The sequence below is a fragment of the Psammomys obesus genome, unplaced genomic scaffold (assembly GCF_907164565.1).
Source record: "Psammomys obesus unplaced genomic scaffold, mPsaObe1.curated_primary_1811, whole genome shotgun sequence".
Classification (NCBI taxonomy): domain Eukaryota; kingdom Metazoa; phylum Chordata; class Mammalia; order Rodentia; family Muridae; genus Psammomys; species Psammomys obesus.
This window is the reverse complement of record NW_026587216.1, coordinates 3,586,814-3,605,555: the sequence shown is the minus strand read 5'-3', so window position 1 is coordinate 3,605,555 and position 18,742 is coordinate 3,586,814. Positions and strand designations below refer to the sequence as shown.

The 18,742-nt window shown below is 38.7% G+C and overlaps 1 protein-coding gene across 3 annotated transcripts in view; it reads right to left on the bottom strand.

Annotated features, from left to right (window-relative positions):
* Slc38a9 (solute carrier family 38 member 9) overlaps positions 1-18,742 on the bottom strand; it is a 79,107-nt gene that overhangs the window by 39,118 nt on the left and 21,247 nt on the right. For all 3 annotated transcript variants that reach the window (XM_055603440.1, XM_055603438.1, XM_055603439.1), the window contains exons 3-7: positions 11,268-11,400; positions 7,782-7,903; positions 7,589-7,652; positions 6,967-7,060; positions 512-682 (exon numbers count right to left, since the gene is read on the bottom strand). In XM_055603440.1, the coding sequence (XP_055459415.1) occupies positions 512-682; positions 6,967-7,060; positions 7,589-7,652; positions 7,782-7,903; positions 11,268-11,400 (584 nt within the window). The remainder of the gene's footprint in view (positions 1-511; positions 683-6,966; positions 7,061-7,588; positions 7,653-7,781; positions 7,904-11,267; positions 11,401-18,742) is intronic.

The following is an 18,742-nucleotide window of genomic DNA, read 5'->3' as shown; positions in this document are numbered from 1 at the left end:
TTCCTAAGGCTGGGCGTGTCGGTACACTTTCACTGACGTGGGAAGGGTTCCTGGGGCCCACCCCTTCATGAGAATTTATATGGAGGAAACCACTGTCAAGGAGGGAGAGACATTTTTGTCAGCGTTGCAGACACTGCTAACGTGTGTGTGTGTGCTTCAGTAAATAGTTTTTACCCATGTTCGTGTAAGTAACCCTAATGAAACACACTGACTGGGTGACTAAAAAAAAAAGTGGAAGGGATCTACTTGGGAAGAGAAAGGGAACTAAAAAGAGTGGAAGGGGAACAGGAGAGTATAACAGGAAGTGAATATGATTGAAATGCAATATGAAAATGTCAGAAGGAAACCCATTATTTATGCAAAAACTTAATGTTTATACACGTGATATTTGGAATCGTAAGCAGAGAAAAGCTGAAATCAAGCACATTAGCCATGATTTATAATACTTTATATATAAAATATTACAATGATACTGGAGAGTAACTGGGTTAAAAACTAAATCAATACTTACTAAAAATAAACTTTCCAGTATTAAAAAGAAAATTAGACATAAGCACCCAATAAACTATCATTGCTCCAATGAGAGACACCAAGGAGAAAAGGAGACTTGACCATTCCCCAAAGGAGCCAAAATAATGTCTGCAGACATCTGGATATTCCCAGGTGGTTGTGTCTGATGTACCTAGATAAAAATGAAAAAGAAAGAATAAGAGTATATGTTGTTACATATATTTATAATTTGTATTCCCCCAATTAACTCAGAATATTTAGCAAAATATTATGGCTACTTTACCAACAAATATAAGAACACATTATAGAAAAACTAGCAATTAAAATATTATAAAATAAATCAGAAATGTGATAAGTGCAATAGCATAATCTGAGGAACAAATAGCATCATAACTTTTTATAACTAATTAGAGTGTGTGACAACCAAAAAACAAAACAAAACAAAACAGAACAGAATACACATTCCTTTTTAGTTTTTTTGAGATGGTGTCTTGCTACATAGCCCAGGCTAACCCCAAACACAGCAATCCTCATGCTTCAGCCTCCGAGATTTCTGGGACTGTAATCATCAGCTCATTTGAATCAGCACTAACTGTTAAACACTATTTAACAACATGCTTTCATGCTTCAAGCTGTCTTGAGTCATATTTTATGCTACAGGCCAACTTACACTTTAGATAACTAAGTTAAGGATGTAAAAGTAAAGCCGGGCATGGAAATGCACATTTGTAATTCCAGACTTCAGGGTACTGAGGCAGGAATATGCAAACTCAAGGGCAGGCTGGCTTACACAGTGAGTTTGTAAACCGCCTGAAGAACATCAACAGAGCAAGACAAACAACAACAGAAGTTTAACAAAGTTATAAAATAATATAGAATTCAACTCTGAAAGGTTATCCTTTTTATGAAATGAAGAGACAGAACTTGCAACAGAGAAGAGAAAATCTTACAAAAGCCACTGAAAATGTTGAGAGAGAAAGAAAGTCACAAGAAATTATAGATAAAACCTAAGTGCAATATCATATAGAGTACTTAGTAAAACTATGATATAAAAGCACCAAGGAGCTTGTGGGTAACTGAGGAAAGAATACAAGCCAACAATTCAATTAAAGAAAACCAGACTGCTTTGCAAGCGTAAGAAAACAGAACATAACATAACACAATTGGGAACACAAAATAACGGCAGGCTTCATAGCAGCCCATCATTAATGTACAGCTGATACCGCTAGAAATTAGGACAGCTTTTAGAAATAAATTTAAATTTAGCAATTGTCTTTTCTTTTTTGAGTTGGGGATTGAACCAATATAGCCTAGCACAGGCTAAGCATGTGCTCTGCCACTGAGCTGTATGGCCGCACACAATTTCCCCCCCATAGGGGTCAAAATTTAAAGAAAGCAATTCAAAAGAGTATACAAAATATGTGTAAATTATTTTTCGAGGGGTATTACTTAAGATATAAAGAGCTTACGAGGACGTAAACGTGCAACAGTACACAATCACTAATCAAGTACAAGTCACAACGTGCAATACACAGTCATTCAACTAATTAGTTAAATTAAACAAACAATGATAATAATGGTGACTGCACCCATTTTGCTTAAAAAGGCAATGAATTGTAATAAAATATTTCTAAATGATAAGAATTCATATAAAAAGAACACAAAGACATTAGTATAAGAACACAAAGATATTTGCTTTTCTATGGTTGGGTTACTGTAATAGTAATTTATTTACTTAGTAACTTCAGTAAGGAATAAGAACGCAGGTAGGTATAACATAAAATTATCTTAACTGCCATCAAGTTATAGTTACTTATTCATCTTGTTTCCTGGGGGGGGGGGGGGGGGGGGGAGAAAAGCAGTCTACAATGTGACTGTGTGTCTGTCCGTGTGCGTGTGTGTAGTATATGGTGGTTTATAAGTAGAATGAAGTACTGGCCTAGCCCGCAAATCTTATCCAATGTATGTGTTCTTATGGTTCTACTTCAATGGCATTCTTACAGAGGTTGGGGCGTCTAGAATAAAAATAACCACAAGGAAGAAAAACATTTTAGCCTATAAATGTTCAATTAAGACTGGGCACTGAAGAATACAGATAACAAGTTCTTCATGAGTGAGGTAACCACCTCCTTGATCAGCAATTACATCATTAACGTTTGGGTGGAGAGTTTCACTATAACTTTTATACATGATATTCATGAATTTGTCTTCTCTATAGAATACACTGAGTGTGGAGCAGGGACTCCATCTTGAAGGCACGTGGTTCTTTCAAATGTCCTCTATCTTGCCAGGATGATTTCCGGTAATGATCTGTAATTTTGTGAGATATTTCTCTTCAAGTTTTTATATCTTCTGTATTGATCAGGATATTTTTAATTGCTAGTTTATATGCACATCCCCCTAAATTTTTTACTAATCTCTCTCTTCTCAGACAGGGTTTCTATGTAGAGCCCTGGCTGTATTGGAACTCACTCTGTAGACCAGGTTGGTCTCAAACTCAGAGATTTGCCTGCCTCTGCCTCTGCCTCCCGAGTGCCAGGATTAAAGACATGTGCCAACATTTGGCTTCTTCTAATATGTTTATGGCTTTATTTTTCACATTTCAGTCTGAATGCCATCTGGAATATATTTTTGTGTAAGGTGTCATACAGGGATTTCCCCCCTCAACTGATACAGTTTAACAGACATCAAATATGGCATTAAACTCATAAACCTGAAATTTGTGTTTCCTTTTCCAGTCCAATTTTTTTTCTTTTTTATTATTATCATTTATTACAATTTATTCAATTTGTATCCTGGCTGTGTCCCCCTCCCTCATCTCCTCCCAATCCCACCCTCCCTCCCTCTTCTTCCTCCCCTAGTCCCACTGATGGGTAAGGTCCTCCTCCCCTTCTACTTGAGCCTAGCCTATGAGGTCTCATCAGGACTGGCTGCTTTGTCTTCCTCAGTGGCCTGGCAAGGCTGCACCTCACACCCCAGGTGGGGGTGATCAGAGAGCCTGTCACTGAGTTCATGCCAGAGAAAGCCCTTGCTCCCCTTATTAGGGAACCCACTTGGAGACTGAGCTGGGCGACATTTGAGCCTGTACCTTGGTTGGTTTATCAGTCTCTGCAGGGGCCCCAGGGCTCAGGTTTATTGGCTCTGTTGGTCTCCTTTTAGAGCTCATGTCCCCTCCAGGTCTTTCTATCTCCCCCTTCTTTCATAAGATTACCTGCACTCTGCCCAAAGTCCAGTCTAATTTTTATAGAGATTAATTTTTTTGTTTGTGTTTTCAAGACAGGGTTTCTCTGTCTAACAGCCCTGGCTGTCCTGGAACTCACTCTACAGACCGGGATGGCCTCAAGCTCACAGAGATCTGACTGGCCCTGCCTCCCAAGTGCTGGGACTAAAGGTGTGCACTACCACTGCCTGGCTAAAGACTAAAATATTTTATCCCACCTGTATGGATGTTTCACCCGAATCCCCAAGAACTGGACATGTACGATGCCATGCAGGAGCTCGGAATGAAACCTGTGTTCTCTTCTAACCACTTAGCCATCTCTCCAGCCCTCTATCCTATTTTCTTCCCATTCTAAGATAGTAGCTTTCTGCCTTATTACACTGACCTCTGAGTATGTTTTAATACCTGGTAACTCTGATTTCTTCCATACTATTCCCCACCCCACCCCCAATTTTCCTGGCTCTATTTGAAATGAGACTGAATTTATACATGTGGGTTTTTTTTTTTTTTTTTTTTTGTGGTTCACAATAATGAATCTTCCAAACCACATGGCATGTTTTTCTTAACTTGCACAGAGTTTGTTCTTTGAGTTTAGGTAGGTTGTATTTTTGTCCCATCAAATGTGTTCTCTTGTTAAATTTTATCTAAGTGCCTTAGAATTTACTGCTGTGATGAATGGACTAATGTTCACTGCACTGTAGTTCTAGTTGTTGATTCTTGATTTCATATGCAGTTAACTTTCAGAATCTCATTAATTCTAATAGTACTAGTCAGTAAACTTGCTGTACTTGATTATATCTCAAAAACCTAGGAGTAACTATGAGCATTTCCTATGTTGTTGTTTTTTATTTACTTAAATGGAAATGGCTTTAAGCATTTTATAACTGTAGAATGTTGCTGGTCCTGGTCTAGGGATAAAGAGACTTTAATTTATTTAAGTAGTGTTTTCCTTAGAGCTTTACTAAGGTAAAGGATGCTGAACTCCATCAAATGCCTTTTAGGGGTGGTTATCAATTGATGTAAACCATGGATTTTACCTTTATTTTGCTAATGTAGTGAATTATGTTCTTAATAACACAGCATCCTTCTCACCTCACTAGAATAAACACATTTTTAACAATCTTAACAATTCTACTTTAAACACAAGGTATTATTTTTAGACATCACTGATTCTATCAAATAATGTTTGTTACTGTTTCTTTTTCTTTCTTTTTTGTCCTGTCAGGCTTTGCATTAGGGTTGTGCTAACTTTGTAAAATGAACCGATGCAAGCTCATCCTTTTAAATGCAAGAGTTTAAGAAATGCAGGCATTACCTGCTCTGCAACAGTCAAAGTGATCAAAGAGGGGGCCATGTTTCCCCTGTCCAAGACAGCCTGAGGTAAGATCAGTGCTTACTGTATTTGTATGAAGAACTCTTCCCTTTTCAGGCAGGACCACAACTACAGAAACCAAAGGCTAAACAAACTCAAACAGGAACTTGAAATGGCTTTTAAACAAGACTTCTCCCAAGATCTTAAACAATACTCCCCAAGTGACTGAGACTAGGTTTAGCTGAAGAAAGAGACTGCTTAGTTAAGACAGAAACAACTAAAGGTTGGTTTGGACTTGCTAATAATAAGACTAAAGAGAAAATACATGTCTCTCTAGGCCCTAAAAGAGCGCGCACACACACACACATTTGCTTTTTTTTTTTGAGACAGACTCTCACATCGCCTATGCTAGCCTTGAACTCTTTATGTAGATGCGAACATTGAACTCCTGGTTCTCCTGTTTCTAACGTCTAAATTCTGAGATTATGGGCATATACCACCATACTCAGTTTGATATGTAAAACTGACCTAAAAGGATGTTTTTGTATAGTAGCACATAATATAATAGTCCCAGCTGCTTGGGAGAATAAAAGTGTGAGTTGGGGCACAGATTATTTCTATTCATAAAATTGGAACCAATCCTAGCAATCCCAAAAGACCCAAGTTCAAGCTTTAAAAACAACAACAAGATTACACCTTTAATCCTAATACTTGGGAGGCAGAAGTAGGCAGAGCTTGGTGAGTTCGAGGCCAGCCTCATCTACAAAGCAAGTCCAGAACAGCCAAAGATACACAGAGAAACACTATCTCAAAAACAAAACAAAACAAAACATAAAACCCCAAAAGATTACCTTTTTGATTCCCTGATCAAGAATTTACACAGATAAGTAGAGATATTGTGTTTATACTTTAAGAATTGCTTACACCTTCCTTCCTTCTTTTGCTTTCTTTCTTTTTTCTTTCTCTCTCTCTCTCTTTCTCTTCTTTCTTTCCTTCCTTCCTTTCTTTCTTTTCCAAGACAGAGTTTCTCTGTGTAGCCTTGCCTGTCCTGGACTCACTTTGTAGACCAGGCTAGCCTCAAATTTGCAGAAATCTACTTGCTTCTGCCTCCCTGAGCACTGGGCTTACAGGTGAGGCATATGCCACGGCACCTGGCTACTTCCATATTTTTCCATTGGTACTTTTATACTTTTAGGCCTGTGATGTTTAGGTCAAAACAAGTAAACTATAATTGGTAAAAATCATAGAATTCTCAACAGTTCTGATAAAGGCTTTATTTTTAAAATATAACTTTTTGGGGCCAAGGAGAGGGAGGGGCACTTGCCATCAAGCTTGGGAACCAGAGTTCAATCTTTAGGACTCCAATGGTAGAAGGAGAGAGAACTACCTCCCTCAAGCAGTCTCCCAATACCCACATGCACTCATGCATATAAGTTCATAAGATGCAGCCATTTTGTAAGTGATATTTTATTATCTCATAAGGACACCCACACTAATAGAAATGAATTCTCCAAAGAACACTCAGCTGTGAATTTCGGAGGGAGCCAGACTGGTCGGCTAAAAGCTATGAATTACAAGAGTAAAGTTTTATGTGAAAGTAGACAGCTGGGGCCAGTTTAATGGCTCAGGTTAGCTGCCACCCACCCTAACCTGAGTTCAATATCAGAGAACCTCATGTTAGAAGAAGAAAACTGACACCTTCAAGCTGGTCTTTAACCTCCATGTGTGCACTGTAGCACATGAGACACATTAAAAAAAAAAAAGTTAGGGGGATACAAAGTGAATAAACTGCAATTAATAAAAATAAAATAAAAAAATACAAAAAAGTAGAAGGAGCCAGCTGACACATGTATAGAATATGCACAGTAGGAGCCGTCTCAATAGGGAAGTTTACTAGTTCCCGTGACAATCTGTTCTTACTTACTTATCATACTCCGTGATTTCACCACTCTGTAGCAGCAATAAAGTGTTAAGAGGCCCATCAGCATGATGACACACATCCCAGTAGTAAATCCAGCCTTTTTAAAAGAAAAATTTGATTCCTTTCATTATGTAAGAATAGCTTCATATGCAAGTACATTGTTACCCTAAACAATTATGATAAAAACATAACTGAAAAAAAAAATCACCACCTTCTTTTTAAAGATATTTTTCTATTTTGGAGATGTATGGGATATACACAACCTGGCTTAAAATTTACTATGTAGCCCAAACTGGTCTTGTCTTGAATTCATGATCCTGTTGCCTCAGTGTCAGGATTATAGGTCTAGACAAAATGTCAGGGGTTGGAGAGATGGCTCAGCAGTTCCGAAGGCAGAGCGGTGTTTCGGAGCACTGAGGCCTGGTTCATGGCACCCACGCTGGGTGGCTCACAACTGCCTGTAACCGTGACTCCAGGAGGATCCAACACCTCTGTGACCTCCGCGGCACAGGTTACTTATATGCACATACCCACAACTCAGACTCATACACGCACATAATTAGAAATGAAAAATAATAAATCTTAAGAATTTCTCAGATAAAAGTGTACTCAAAGATTCTATTACCTGTTTTATGCCCCAGGGAATACTTAGTATAGATGTTCCCATCATGGTATTCCAAATCATAAAACTGAAAGAGTAATAGCAGGGACAATATGAAGTTGGGCTCCTCAAGCATTTTAATTAAGACAGAACTAAATAACCAGTTATTTTCATTCATGTACAGTTTAATTCATGCTCCAAGAAGTAGCTTACTCACATAGTTACTAAGCTGGTGTTTTTACCGTGGCCTTCAGTGTAACTCTGAAGCTTATAGGCAGAGCCCAATGGGCTGTACACATAGCACTCCTCTGGAGCAGGGACCACGTGGTCTGGAGCGATCTTGGGGACAAGAAAAGAGAAGCATCAGAACCAGTGACCATACGAAAAGAGTGCTTCCTATTGTTCAAAGAAACTGACTAGACATACTTCTCAGATTTATATCGAGCTGAAACTGTTGGGGGACTCTGGTTGGTGGGCTCCTTTGGTGACAGCTGCCAGTGAGACACTTCACTATTGCACATCTGGGCTTTTGCCCTCCCTTGCTGTCTCAAATGTGTGATCCTCCTGCATCTGCTGTTTGAGTGCTGAGATTGTAAAAGCCCACCAGCATGTATATCTTTAAGACACATTTTTAGATATATTTCTAAATATCATAAATGTTTTTAACATTATGTACCCCCAATTAAGGAATTAAAGATTATTTTTTTTCTCAAATATAGTGGTAGATATAAAGGAGAGAATTTATTCCTATCATCAAAGTGCTTTTCACATTAATGAGAAAGAAGCAAGCAAAGAATGAAATTTAAAAAACTCCAAGGAGGAGCCTGTCCTCAACTGAGGAGCTTTTCAAGAACTAAGTGGTGTTTACTTAACTCTGAAGTGAAGTTGATTTTGTAAGAAACAGATAGCAGTCTCAGACTAAAGAATTGAGGAGCCAATGGACAGTACGTAAAGACATAGTACATGGACTAATTTTTAAATGCTTTAGGTAAAAGATATAGGTAACAAAGTACTTTAATGAATGATAAACCACGGACTGTAGGAGAAGTCATACAAGTATATAAAGAAAAGGGAAGGAGGCCACAGAAGTATCAGATAGAGCAAGCATAACTGAAGAGAGGTACCTTATACATCAATGTATCACACTACCTTCTATGTTTCTTCCTAACTCCACCATTTTGGAGAGGAAAAAAACATTCCTTCTAACTCTCCATTTTGGACAGGAAAAAAACATCCTGTTTCCTGATGATAGTCTGTCCATCTCTGAGGGATGTTCTTGGAGAAAAAAAAATCCTTTAAAGGTACAGAATCTGACTAGTGTGAACCAACAATCTTTTAATATTTAACACCTACAACTTTGTGCTATATTTCTTATTTGAGAGTAAAGTAACAGACTCAAAAGTTGAACACGTGAAGTGATTAGACAAGACTGGAAGGCATAATAAAATTAAGTGTTCAACTCCATGCTGTACCATCTCACTGGGTAAACAATGAGAACCAAAAAATCCAGGGAAGACTTTGAAGAAGAGATGGAGTGTCAGGCCTTAATAAGAAGACAGGGCATCAGTTATTAGTACAAAAATGTCACCTCCTTCTTTTTTAGTGCAAAGATTAGTGGTATCTTTGTAGGAAAGACTATCCTGGATGCTATGCATGATGTGGCTTCAGAAACAGCTACTTCCTAGAGACACAGATTAAAAAAAAATATGAAAATTGTTCTTTTCCTTCTCTTCACCTATAGTCCTCTAAGATATAGATTTTCTTGTCTTCTTCCATGAATTTTAAAAAAGTACAAGATTATGGCATATCAAGAAGGAAGAACACTGTAGCTGACAAAACAAACTGGGGGCAAAAAAAATCAAGTAAAAGCAAAATAAAAGGACCATGGTTCAATAATAGGTGAAAAACTCTGGTTGTGTTCTCTCACTGACACACACACACACACACACACACACACACACACTAAACCTCTACAAGCAAAAAAAAAAAACCCCTCATTCCATGTACACCTCATCTGACCCTGAGCTTAGTCTCTGGGTCTGGACCACGTATGGGAGACGTGGAGGATGGGGTGGGGAGAGCAGCAGGCTCTTAGGAGGCATGGAAAAGGCTGCGTCCCACTATGGCCATGGTGTACGCAGCATTTGCATCTGAACGTTCCCAAGACACACAGGCTCTTGCTGACATACAGACTATGCCTCACTGGTTCTGACTAAGCCCTGCACAATGCCTTTTCACTAAGTGACACTGACAAGGCTGCTCTGTAGGCACACATGCACAGAGCAGATAGACAACCTTTCCCCCTTTCCAGCCCAGAATAACAACAATGGGATTTCTTTCATAAATAAAAGGGTTTTATCTATGAACATTCGGTAACAGTGGCTTATTGTTCTTCTCCAAAACATACTTTCAAGGGAAATGATTTTGCGATTTAAAAAATATGGTGTGGGTTTTTATACAAATTTATTAGAAACAGATCACAACCTTGCCGACTGGTTAGCTGTACTAGTCATCTATCTCGGTCAGTTAACAGAGGGTTATAGCTCAGTGTTGACTTGGTTTCCAGGCAGTGGTGCTCACCCAGCTCTAGGTGATGTCTCTGGAGCCTGCTTCTATAGCCTTTTGAGAGTCTTAATCCGACCAGAACATCAAATGCCCCAAAGTTTTACATAATTCTATAACAGACTTCAACATCACTACTAATGTAAAGGCCTGGGGGTGGGAGGTGGGTTAAAAAAAAAATAAAAACTGCCAAAATTTATCCTACACATAGCATTTCAGAAGTCTTTTCTTGATACCTTAGAGCCAGGTATGTGCTGTTAGCCAAGGAGAGAAGGCAGAAAGCTCAGACACTCTCCTGAAGTCAGCCTGGCCTTCATGAGATGCTATCCAAACAAGCAAAGACAAAGAGGTCCGAATGCTTAACTGCACATAGAGGCTACATGAGACGACCATAGTCAAGTGGTACCCACTAGAGAGGGTCAGAGGTTAGTTCCTTTCTTCCTTCTTGTGACTGAGACCCATTTTAACCATATTTTTAAGCTTCAAAATTTCCAAGTATCTCACATCTGATCACTGTTAAGAAACAGATTACTTACACATTTTAAAATTCTAAAATAAGACAGAATTCAGCCAATCATGAATCCATAAGCTATGACCCATAATGCCTTTATTGTATTTGCAGCCCTTTTTTTTTTTAACAATTGTTTTTAATGTTTATAAGACAAAACAATAAACTCATCTGCATAGGTTATTTTTTATTTATAAAAGAGCAATGCTAAACAGGAAACTATCAGTATATGCATAAAAATATTTGTTTCTTACTCCTTTAGAAAATGTATGAAAGTATTTTTCCCTTGTAGCTTTAAACTTAACAATTAAACAACTAGCCAGACTACTGTTTTTAGTCAGTATTTAAGCTGCAGTTTCAAAAGAAATGTCTTTCTCAGAGCTTGTTATCTGAGATAAGCAAAAATTAAAAGAAAGAAAGAAAAAAGCTCCAAGCTACTGTCAACAGAGAGTTTCCATTTTCTCTATGCAGGTAGATAAGAATGAACAAGCATGAAACATGTATTAACTACCACTACTTTGACTTTGCATGACGCTAAGTGAAAGGTTCAACCCCTGGGAGTTGCTCTGGGTTTTGGTGTTTACTGTTCATTTCATCTCAACTCTAGACGAGCAGCAGAGCTTTGCCTCTTACCAGTGCCTTGTCTGCAGGAGTGGTGAGCCGGCTGTAGTAATGAATCCTCTTGTTCAAAGCAGAGGCATGGTCACTAACTCTCTGAATGGCATCATTCACATTGACGATGTGTGTAGGCTCTATATAGAAAGGCCTAAAGAAGGGAATATATACTTGACAAAAAATGTTCAGGCAAAAATTCTGGAAGTCAGCCATTGCAGAGAATAACTTCTTGTCCTCCACTTGAAATGGGATGCACAAAGTCAAGGCATTCACTTCTCACTTTTGGTGGGAAAAGAAGTCACAAAAGAAGTATTATCCTACCCACAAATTTAGCTCTTGTCTCATAATACTTTTACTTTAAACACACTTGAATCTTACGGGATTTAATAACAGAGAAGAGATAGCAAAAGCTTAACAAAGTCATTAAAGAAAAATATAGCAAAGAAAAACAAAATGTATCAGCTGTTGGACTCCTAACAATGTAAGTTAGATAGAAACAGTTTTGATTAGTCTTTTAAAATAGTATGGGACTAAATTAGAAAAGTTAGAGACAAAAACATCTCACTCCTTCCTCTGTTAGCCAAAGTTACTTCCTTTGACAAAATTCCTGTTTCGCAGCTCATGTCCTAATGACCAGTGATCTCAGCCACTCTCTTTGTGTGAACATATAAAGTGGATCAAATGGAACATCACAGTGCTGCAGAGCTCTTGCCTTCCTTACTTCTCTTGGATCATGGTAACACTCGAACATCCTATCATTTTGTTTGTTTCCTCCCTGACTATGTCCTGATGGACCACAGATTGTAGCTTTCAGTCACCATCTCCAGTCAGCCCCTTCAGAGTCTCTGAAACTTCCCCTTTTGCTTTCTAAGCGCTCCACAATAAAAAAGGGCAAAGAGAAAAAGACAAGGTTGAATTGCATGGAGCACTGCACTCCTCTGCCAAGTCTCAGAAAACGTGGCCCAAATTGTTGATGTTACCCTCTCACATTATACAGTGGTGAAAAGAATGGAAAACCAAAATAGACCCCCCAAGAGACTAATTACAGTTTCCCACAGCTCCTTTCCACTCACAGTTCTGAAAGAAGCTTAGACTGCATTAAGGTTGGCAACCGGCTTTGGAGATACTGCTATCTAATCTCGTGTGGTGCGACTGAACATCCAAGAGGATGACATTTTGGTTCTGCTATTTTCTAATAAGCTCTGTGATACCTGAGAAATGGTGGGTGTTGAGTTTAGTCTTCTCTTTCTAACTGACATACAGAACCTTTGAGTCACTTGCTATTTAGTCTCCATGACAACATCCAAATATAGTAGGTATCAACTAGCCAATTTAATGACTAGTATCTAGAGCACTTACAAAGCAAATATGTGGGTAGAGAAAGCAACATGACGTATTATATTTCAAACATATTGGCAAATGCATTAAATGTTATCAGTAAATATTAAGGGAATATAGTGAAAATAATGGGCCAGTAACTTACCAATCACTAGTGATATATTTGGCAGCCTAATATAACCACCGATCTCTCTAAAGTGTTATGATGTGATATATTATTTCTATTTCCACTGTGACAGTGACGCTTAAAAGCAATTAAAAATATTGATTTCTGGGGGCGAGGACAATGGTTCAGGTAGTAATGTGCTTGCTCCACAAGCGCGAGGAACTGAATTTAGAACTCCAGCATTCACAGACAAGCACAGAGGCACATGTCTTTAACCCCAGTTCTGGGAAGGCAGTAGAAACAAGTGAGTTACTGGAGCTCATTGGCTAGCCAATCTAGGCAGATTGACGAGCTCCAGGTTCAACAAGAAATCCTGTCTCAAAATATAAGGTGGAGTGCAATGAAGAAAGACATTTCAGCATTGCTCTCTGGCCTCCGACAGACACATACACACATACACACATACACACATACACACATACACACACACACACACACACACACACACACACACACACACACACGGAATAGGATACTACATTAGGAAGCTCACATGCTACTGGACAGTCCTGAAGGATCAATGCCCCACAAAATTCAAGAATGCTAATTTAAGGCAGAAAACTACTAAAAGGCCTAATATTGATAGAGTTATAGACATTCTTCTTGTGGCTATTTGCTCTGGAATTCAATGGCATTAATATCAACCACTAGGTTGGTCTGAAGGTCTGCTGAAAAGCAGTCCGGGAAGTCCTAGATCTTGGCTCCTGCCTCAGGCTGAAGTGTTAACTGTACCAGTTTAGTTGGCCCGGGGACTCTGAGAACAGAATGACTTTGAAAGCTTTTCTTTTCCAACCGTTTTCATCGAGATGTTGAGTGCCTGTTCAAACAAATATTTTGGATTTTTTTCAAAACAGATTCTCTTTAAAAATATACAATTCAGCATATTTTCAGTGAATTATTAGAAACACATGCCTAAGGCTTCATTTGAGAAAGTGAAAATATATTTCTAAAGTGAACTTTAGTTGGATCTTAAAACACTTTTAAAATGAAGACTACTACACAGAAGATAATCAGGATAAAAGACGTCAAAGCTACTACACAGAAGATAATCAGGATAAAAGACGTCAGAGCTTTTTTTCCTTGGACACTCTCACTTGACTGTGCCTATCAGTGTTCCTTGCCATTTGACCCGTAGTTCAGCTATACCCACTGAAAAAAAAAACAGGGCAGATTTGCCTCACCTTGTAAATATTTATGGTTATGCCAAAGAAAAAGCATTTTAATTTGGAGCAAAATTTACAAAATATTTTAAAATGTGACTTAATTCTCGTATGTTCATTTAATATGCTCATAAACAAAGAAACCTTATTCCTATTAACACCATTTTTAGATTCTTCTCCTTAAATTCCTTAAAATCTTTTGGATTTTCAGTCCATCTCCACCCTCCAACTGGCAAGCCATGCTTCTGGGATGTTTAGTAACGATTCTCTGACTCACGGGAAGGCTAGTACCCAGGATGGAAATCTTTTGAAATTTCTCCCTTATTCATATCCCTATGGAGGTTGAGGCATTCCAACAGACAGGCTGGAGTAATTTGTTTAAAAAAATGACAAGGAAATCATCTATTCCAAAAATGTTATACAAAGAAATTTTCAAATAATGAACCCGACTGTACTTGCTTCTACCACTTGGTAAAACACTTCGTCTGCCAGACAGCTTTTCAATAAAAAGGACAGAAAAAGCAATTACTCAGGCCATTGTGCCTAGAAAGTCCTGCTACTAGAGAATACTGGTGAGTCCCTGGCCCCTGGCATGTTCCTCCCTTCCTCTGAGCACACCATCTCCTCACAAACCCCAGCCCTGCACTCCAAATTTAAACACAGTTGCCAAGGCTGAGCCTATATAAGCTTCTCTACTTTGGCTAGTTTATTGGTATTGGTTTTGAAATTTACTGTATAAATATTATTTAAAGTTCCGACCAAGTATCAAGAATTTGCATGAGATATTAAACAATGAATAAAACAGAGAACCCCAAGGACTGTACAGTACCCTGCTGCGGAGATATATAAATAAGTGATTTAGACCCAAAGGAAAGCAAGCAAGTGTTTCATGCAACAATGAGAGCAAGGCAACGAGGGCTGTGTGACGCTTGGTTTATGTGGGGAATGGGGTAAGGGATGCAGAAGAGGGAACTAAACCATCAGGCATACTTTTGAGGAAGTTAGAGCTAAGCTGAATCTTAAAATTTTAAACAAAGGAGTGTCTCAAAGACAGAAGACTAGCATGTAACTCAAATACTCAGCATGTGTAAGGCCTTGGGTTCATTCTCTGGAGGAGAAAAGAGAATAAAAAAGAAAAAAAGTATGAGATATATTTTAAAGCCACACATTGGTCAGGATATGAAGGATTTCACATGCTAAAACAGGATTTAATTCTAAAGAAAGAACGTTATCGTGTCTGTTTCTTTGACTGATTGCTTCTCAAATCTCTAGCTTTTACATGTAAGGGTACCCTAGAGCTCACAGGCATTCACAGAGTTCACAGAACAGGAATCTCGCCTTTATTCTTCCTCCATTGGGGGTTTATGTAACTTGAATCCATTACAGACTGTCCACACTTACAGTATGATGTCCAGGCTGAATGCCTGTTTCACGTACCAGACTGTGCCCCACTGTGCCTCCTTTATCCCATCTGCTGGGCTTCACTGCCCACCTCACCAGCCTCACCATTCCCCAAACACTACAAGCACACAGCTTCTTCGGGACTTTCACTACTAATTTCAGGTAAAACAAAACCTATGAAGGCATTTTATCTAGATGCCTGCACAGCATATTCTTCATGTCTTTAGCTCTCCTAAGCTGTCCCTTTCTCAACAAGACATTTGACTATTATTGCTGTCATCACATCTAAAATGTCAACACCTCTTCTACACTCTTGCTATTCACCTCTGATCTACATTTTTTCCTTTGCAGCTCCATGACCTACTACTAGACAAATATTTATTTTTCAGTCCCCTCTGGTGAAATGCAAACTCTATGGGTGCAGGTTTGTTTTTTTTTATTATCAGTTTTGTCATTAGCATATTCTTAGGGCGAATAACTATATTTGGCAAGTCATAGGAGCTGTTCAAAATGTGCTAAGTGGGGATTGGATATTTATCTCTTTGGTGGCGTTTTCAAAAACGTGGTAAGGGAATACAGAATAAACCAATACTTTAAGAAAAATGTATGTGTCCATATTGTGTGTAGGCGTGTGCATCGCTGTGCACGCTGTACATGCATGGAGGCCAGAGGTTGACACAGGGGGTCTTCCTCAGTCAGTTCCTATGTTCCTTTTTAGGATGATGAGCCTGGAGCTCATCAGTTTGGTTAGGCTGACTGGCCAATGAGACCTGACTGTCTCCCAGTCAAATCTTCCTAGGGGTGGGATGCCTGCCACTGCCCCAGCTTCTCTGTGGTGCTGGGGATCCAAACTCAGGGTTCCATGCTTGTGTGCAAGCACTTTATGGAATGGGCCATCTTCCCAGATCCAAGGGAAAAATTACTTTCAAATAACTTTAGATTGCTAGAAAGAAACTGGAGAAGTATCCAAGTATCAAATGTTGCACAAACTAAGCAGCAACTGTAGGAGCACAAAAGTGGGGCATAAATCTACCCTAAGAGCTGTGAATACGCCTAGTGCTCTCTTTGTTTCCTTCTGCCAGTGATCCTCCCTACTGAAACCTGTGATGTGCTGGGTCCAGAAGGGCTCTGAGATCTTCCCATACTGTTTAGCGATCCTTCCATACAGCCTTCAGAGCAAGGGGGCAGCTTTTCCACTTTGGAAGAGGGTGGTGAATTCAGTCCACTAGCTCTTCCTCTTCTCCCACAGAAAGAAATGGCACCTTTTGAGGGCTCCCGCTGTATTAGTGTGTGTGTGTGTGTGTGTGTGTGTGTGTGTGTGTGTGTTCGTGTGTGTGACAGAGAGCTAGAGCGAGAAAGAGAGAAGCACAGAGAGATATAGAAACAGAGAGATAGAGAGAGGTGTTTCTGTGTGTTTGGAGCACAGACAGGTGCTTGAATGTGGAGACTAAAATGAACAAAACAAAGAAAGAGTTACAATGAAGGGGACACAGAAGAGTATAAAAGAGGAGAGAGGAGGCTGGGGGACTACATACTGACTGAATCCGAATTAGCAGTATTATGCCAACAATACCAGTATTTTGAGCTTTAACAACCTTATGGAATCTGGGGCATGGTGGCTCATGGCTACAATCCTAGTACTCAGAAGGATGTGGCAAAAACACTGTTATAAGTTTGAGGCTAGCATGGATTATATAATGAGGTCCAGGCTAGCTTGTGCTACAGACAGAGACCTGTCTCAAAAAGTAACCAACAAGAACAAAATTTGTATGAAACATCAAAAGACTAAATGTTAAAAAAAACCCAGCAGATTTCAACAATACTACATAATTATTATATAAGCCTGAAATGAATTTGAAAGCCTAAATAGTTGTTCTAATGTTATTTTTTAAAAGCATACTGAAGGCTTGTTATTTTAAAGTGAATTTTTACTTTACTGTTAATATATCCACTTAACTTTTATCAGCACTGCTTACTATAGTCAGCGTTTCTGTGGTATGTATTAATGTATAGGGTGTATGGATGGAACGTAAAATGTAAGTAAGTAAACATATGTAGGCTGCAAATGAGTGAATGCATATTCGCGTTTATATGCAGCCCAGTTTGTAAGACTGCTCATGTGCTTTTTCTTAAATTATGTTTTTACTTATTTTACACGTATGAGTTTTGCTTGTATGTACGTCTGTGTACCACATGAGTGCCTGGTGCCCATGGAGGGCAGAAAAGGGTGTTGGTTTCCCTAGGACGGGAATTTTGGACAATTGTGAGAGGTCGTGTGGATGCTAGGAATGGAACATAGGTCCTCTGGAGGAGCAGCTAGTGCTCTTAAGCATCAACTCTGTTACTAGCCCCTATTGTTACTTCTTAGAAGAACAGTGAAGGAGATTTAGAAAATGTAAATATGGGAATAAACACTTGGTGGAAGGTTATAAATTCCTCATTTTAGAGTTCTAAACTGTTAACTTAGTTGAGAGTAAACATCTTCATCAAAAACACATGGCAAAGAACTTGAACTGAAAATTCTCAATCCCATTTTATCCTAATTAAATACAGATTCTACTAAGAATGAATTTAAAAGTTATTTCAATGTAATTCATGTTTTCAAATTTTGGCTCTCAAAACTGCCATAGATTGATGCTTTAATTCTACTGTCCTGAAGGCAGAAATATATAGTCTCTCTCATGCACCCTCTTTCTGTTACAAAATGACCTGAAATAGAAATGTAAGGATTCAGTTTTTATTTTCTTTCTCAATATTATCACTTAAGAAGGACAAGAAAGTCACAGGAACACAAGAAACATCATAGCCAAGTTCAGATGATGGGTGTACCTGTAGGTAAACACCAACAACATGTCTTCATTTTTCTCTAGGTTGATGTCAACAGTGACGCCACCACTCCACCTCAGCTTGTATTTAGAGAAACGATTCCACGTTGGACATGGTGACATTCCCCAAAAGGAGACGAGGAATGTGGGACACTTGAAGCAGCTTCTCCTTATCCACTATATATGAATGCCAAAATAAATCAAAATAGTCTCAATATACTTTTGTGCAGTAACAGTGAGGGCTATCAATCTAATATTTTGAAACAACATGCTTGTTTTAATTATAAATAAAGAGCGGCGTCAGATAGCAGGGCCATGCTAATTGTTATTCTCCCTTTTACACAAATCAGCCAAAAACAAAAACAAAAAAACCTCCAAGTATGAAATGTCCAGTTTTTGTAACCTAACCATTCCATAGTGGGGACAGAGGAGGTAAGGGGAATAGGAAACGTAATAGGCTAATTGCTACCATTTTAACCAAAATTTAATAAATTTTAGCACTGACCTAAAAATTTATTTCCTTAGAAACTTGAAATAATAAAAGAAGGTAAAGAATACACACACACACACACACACACACACACACACACACACACACACACA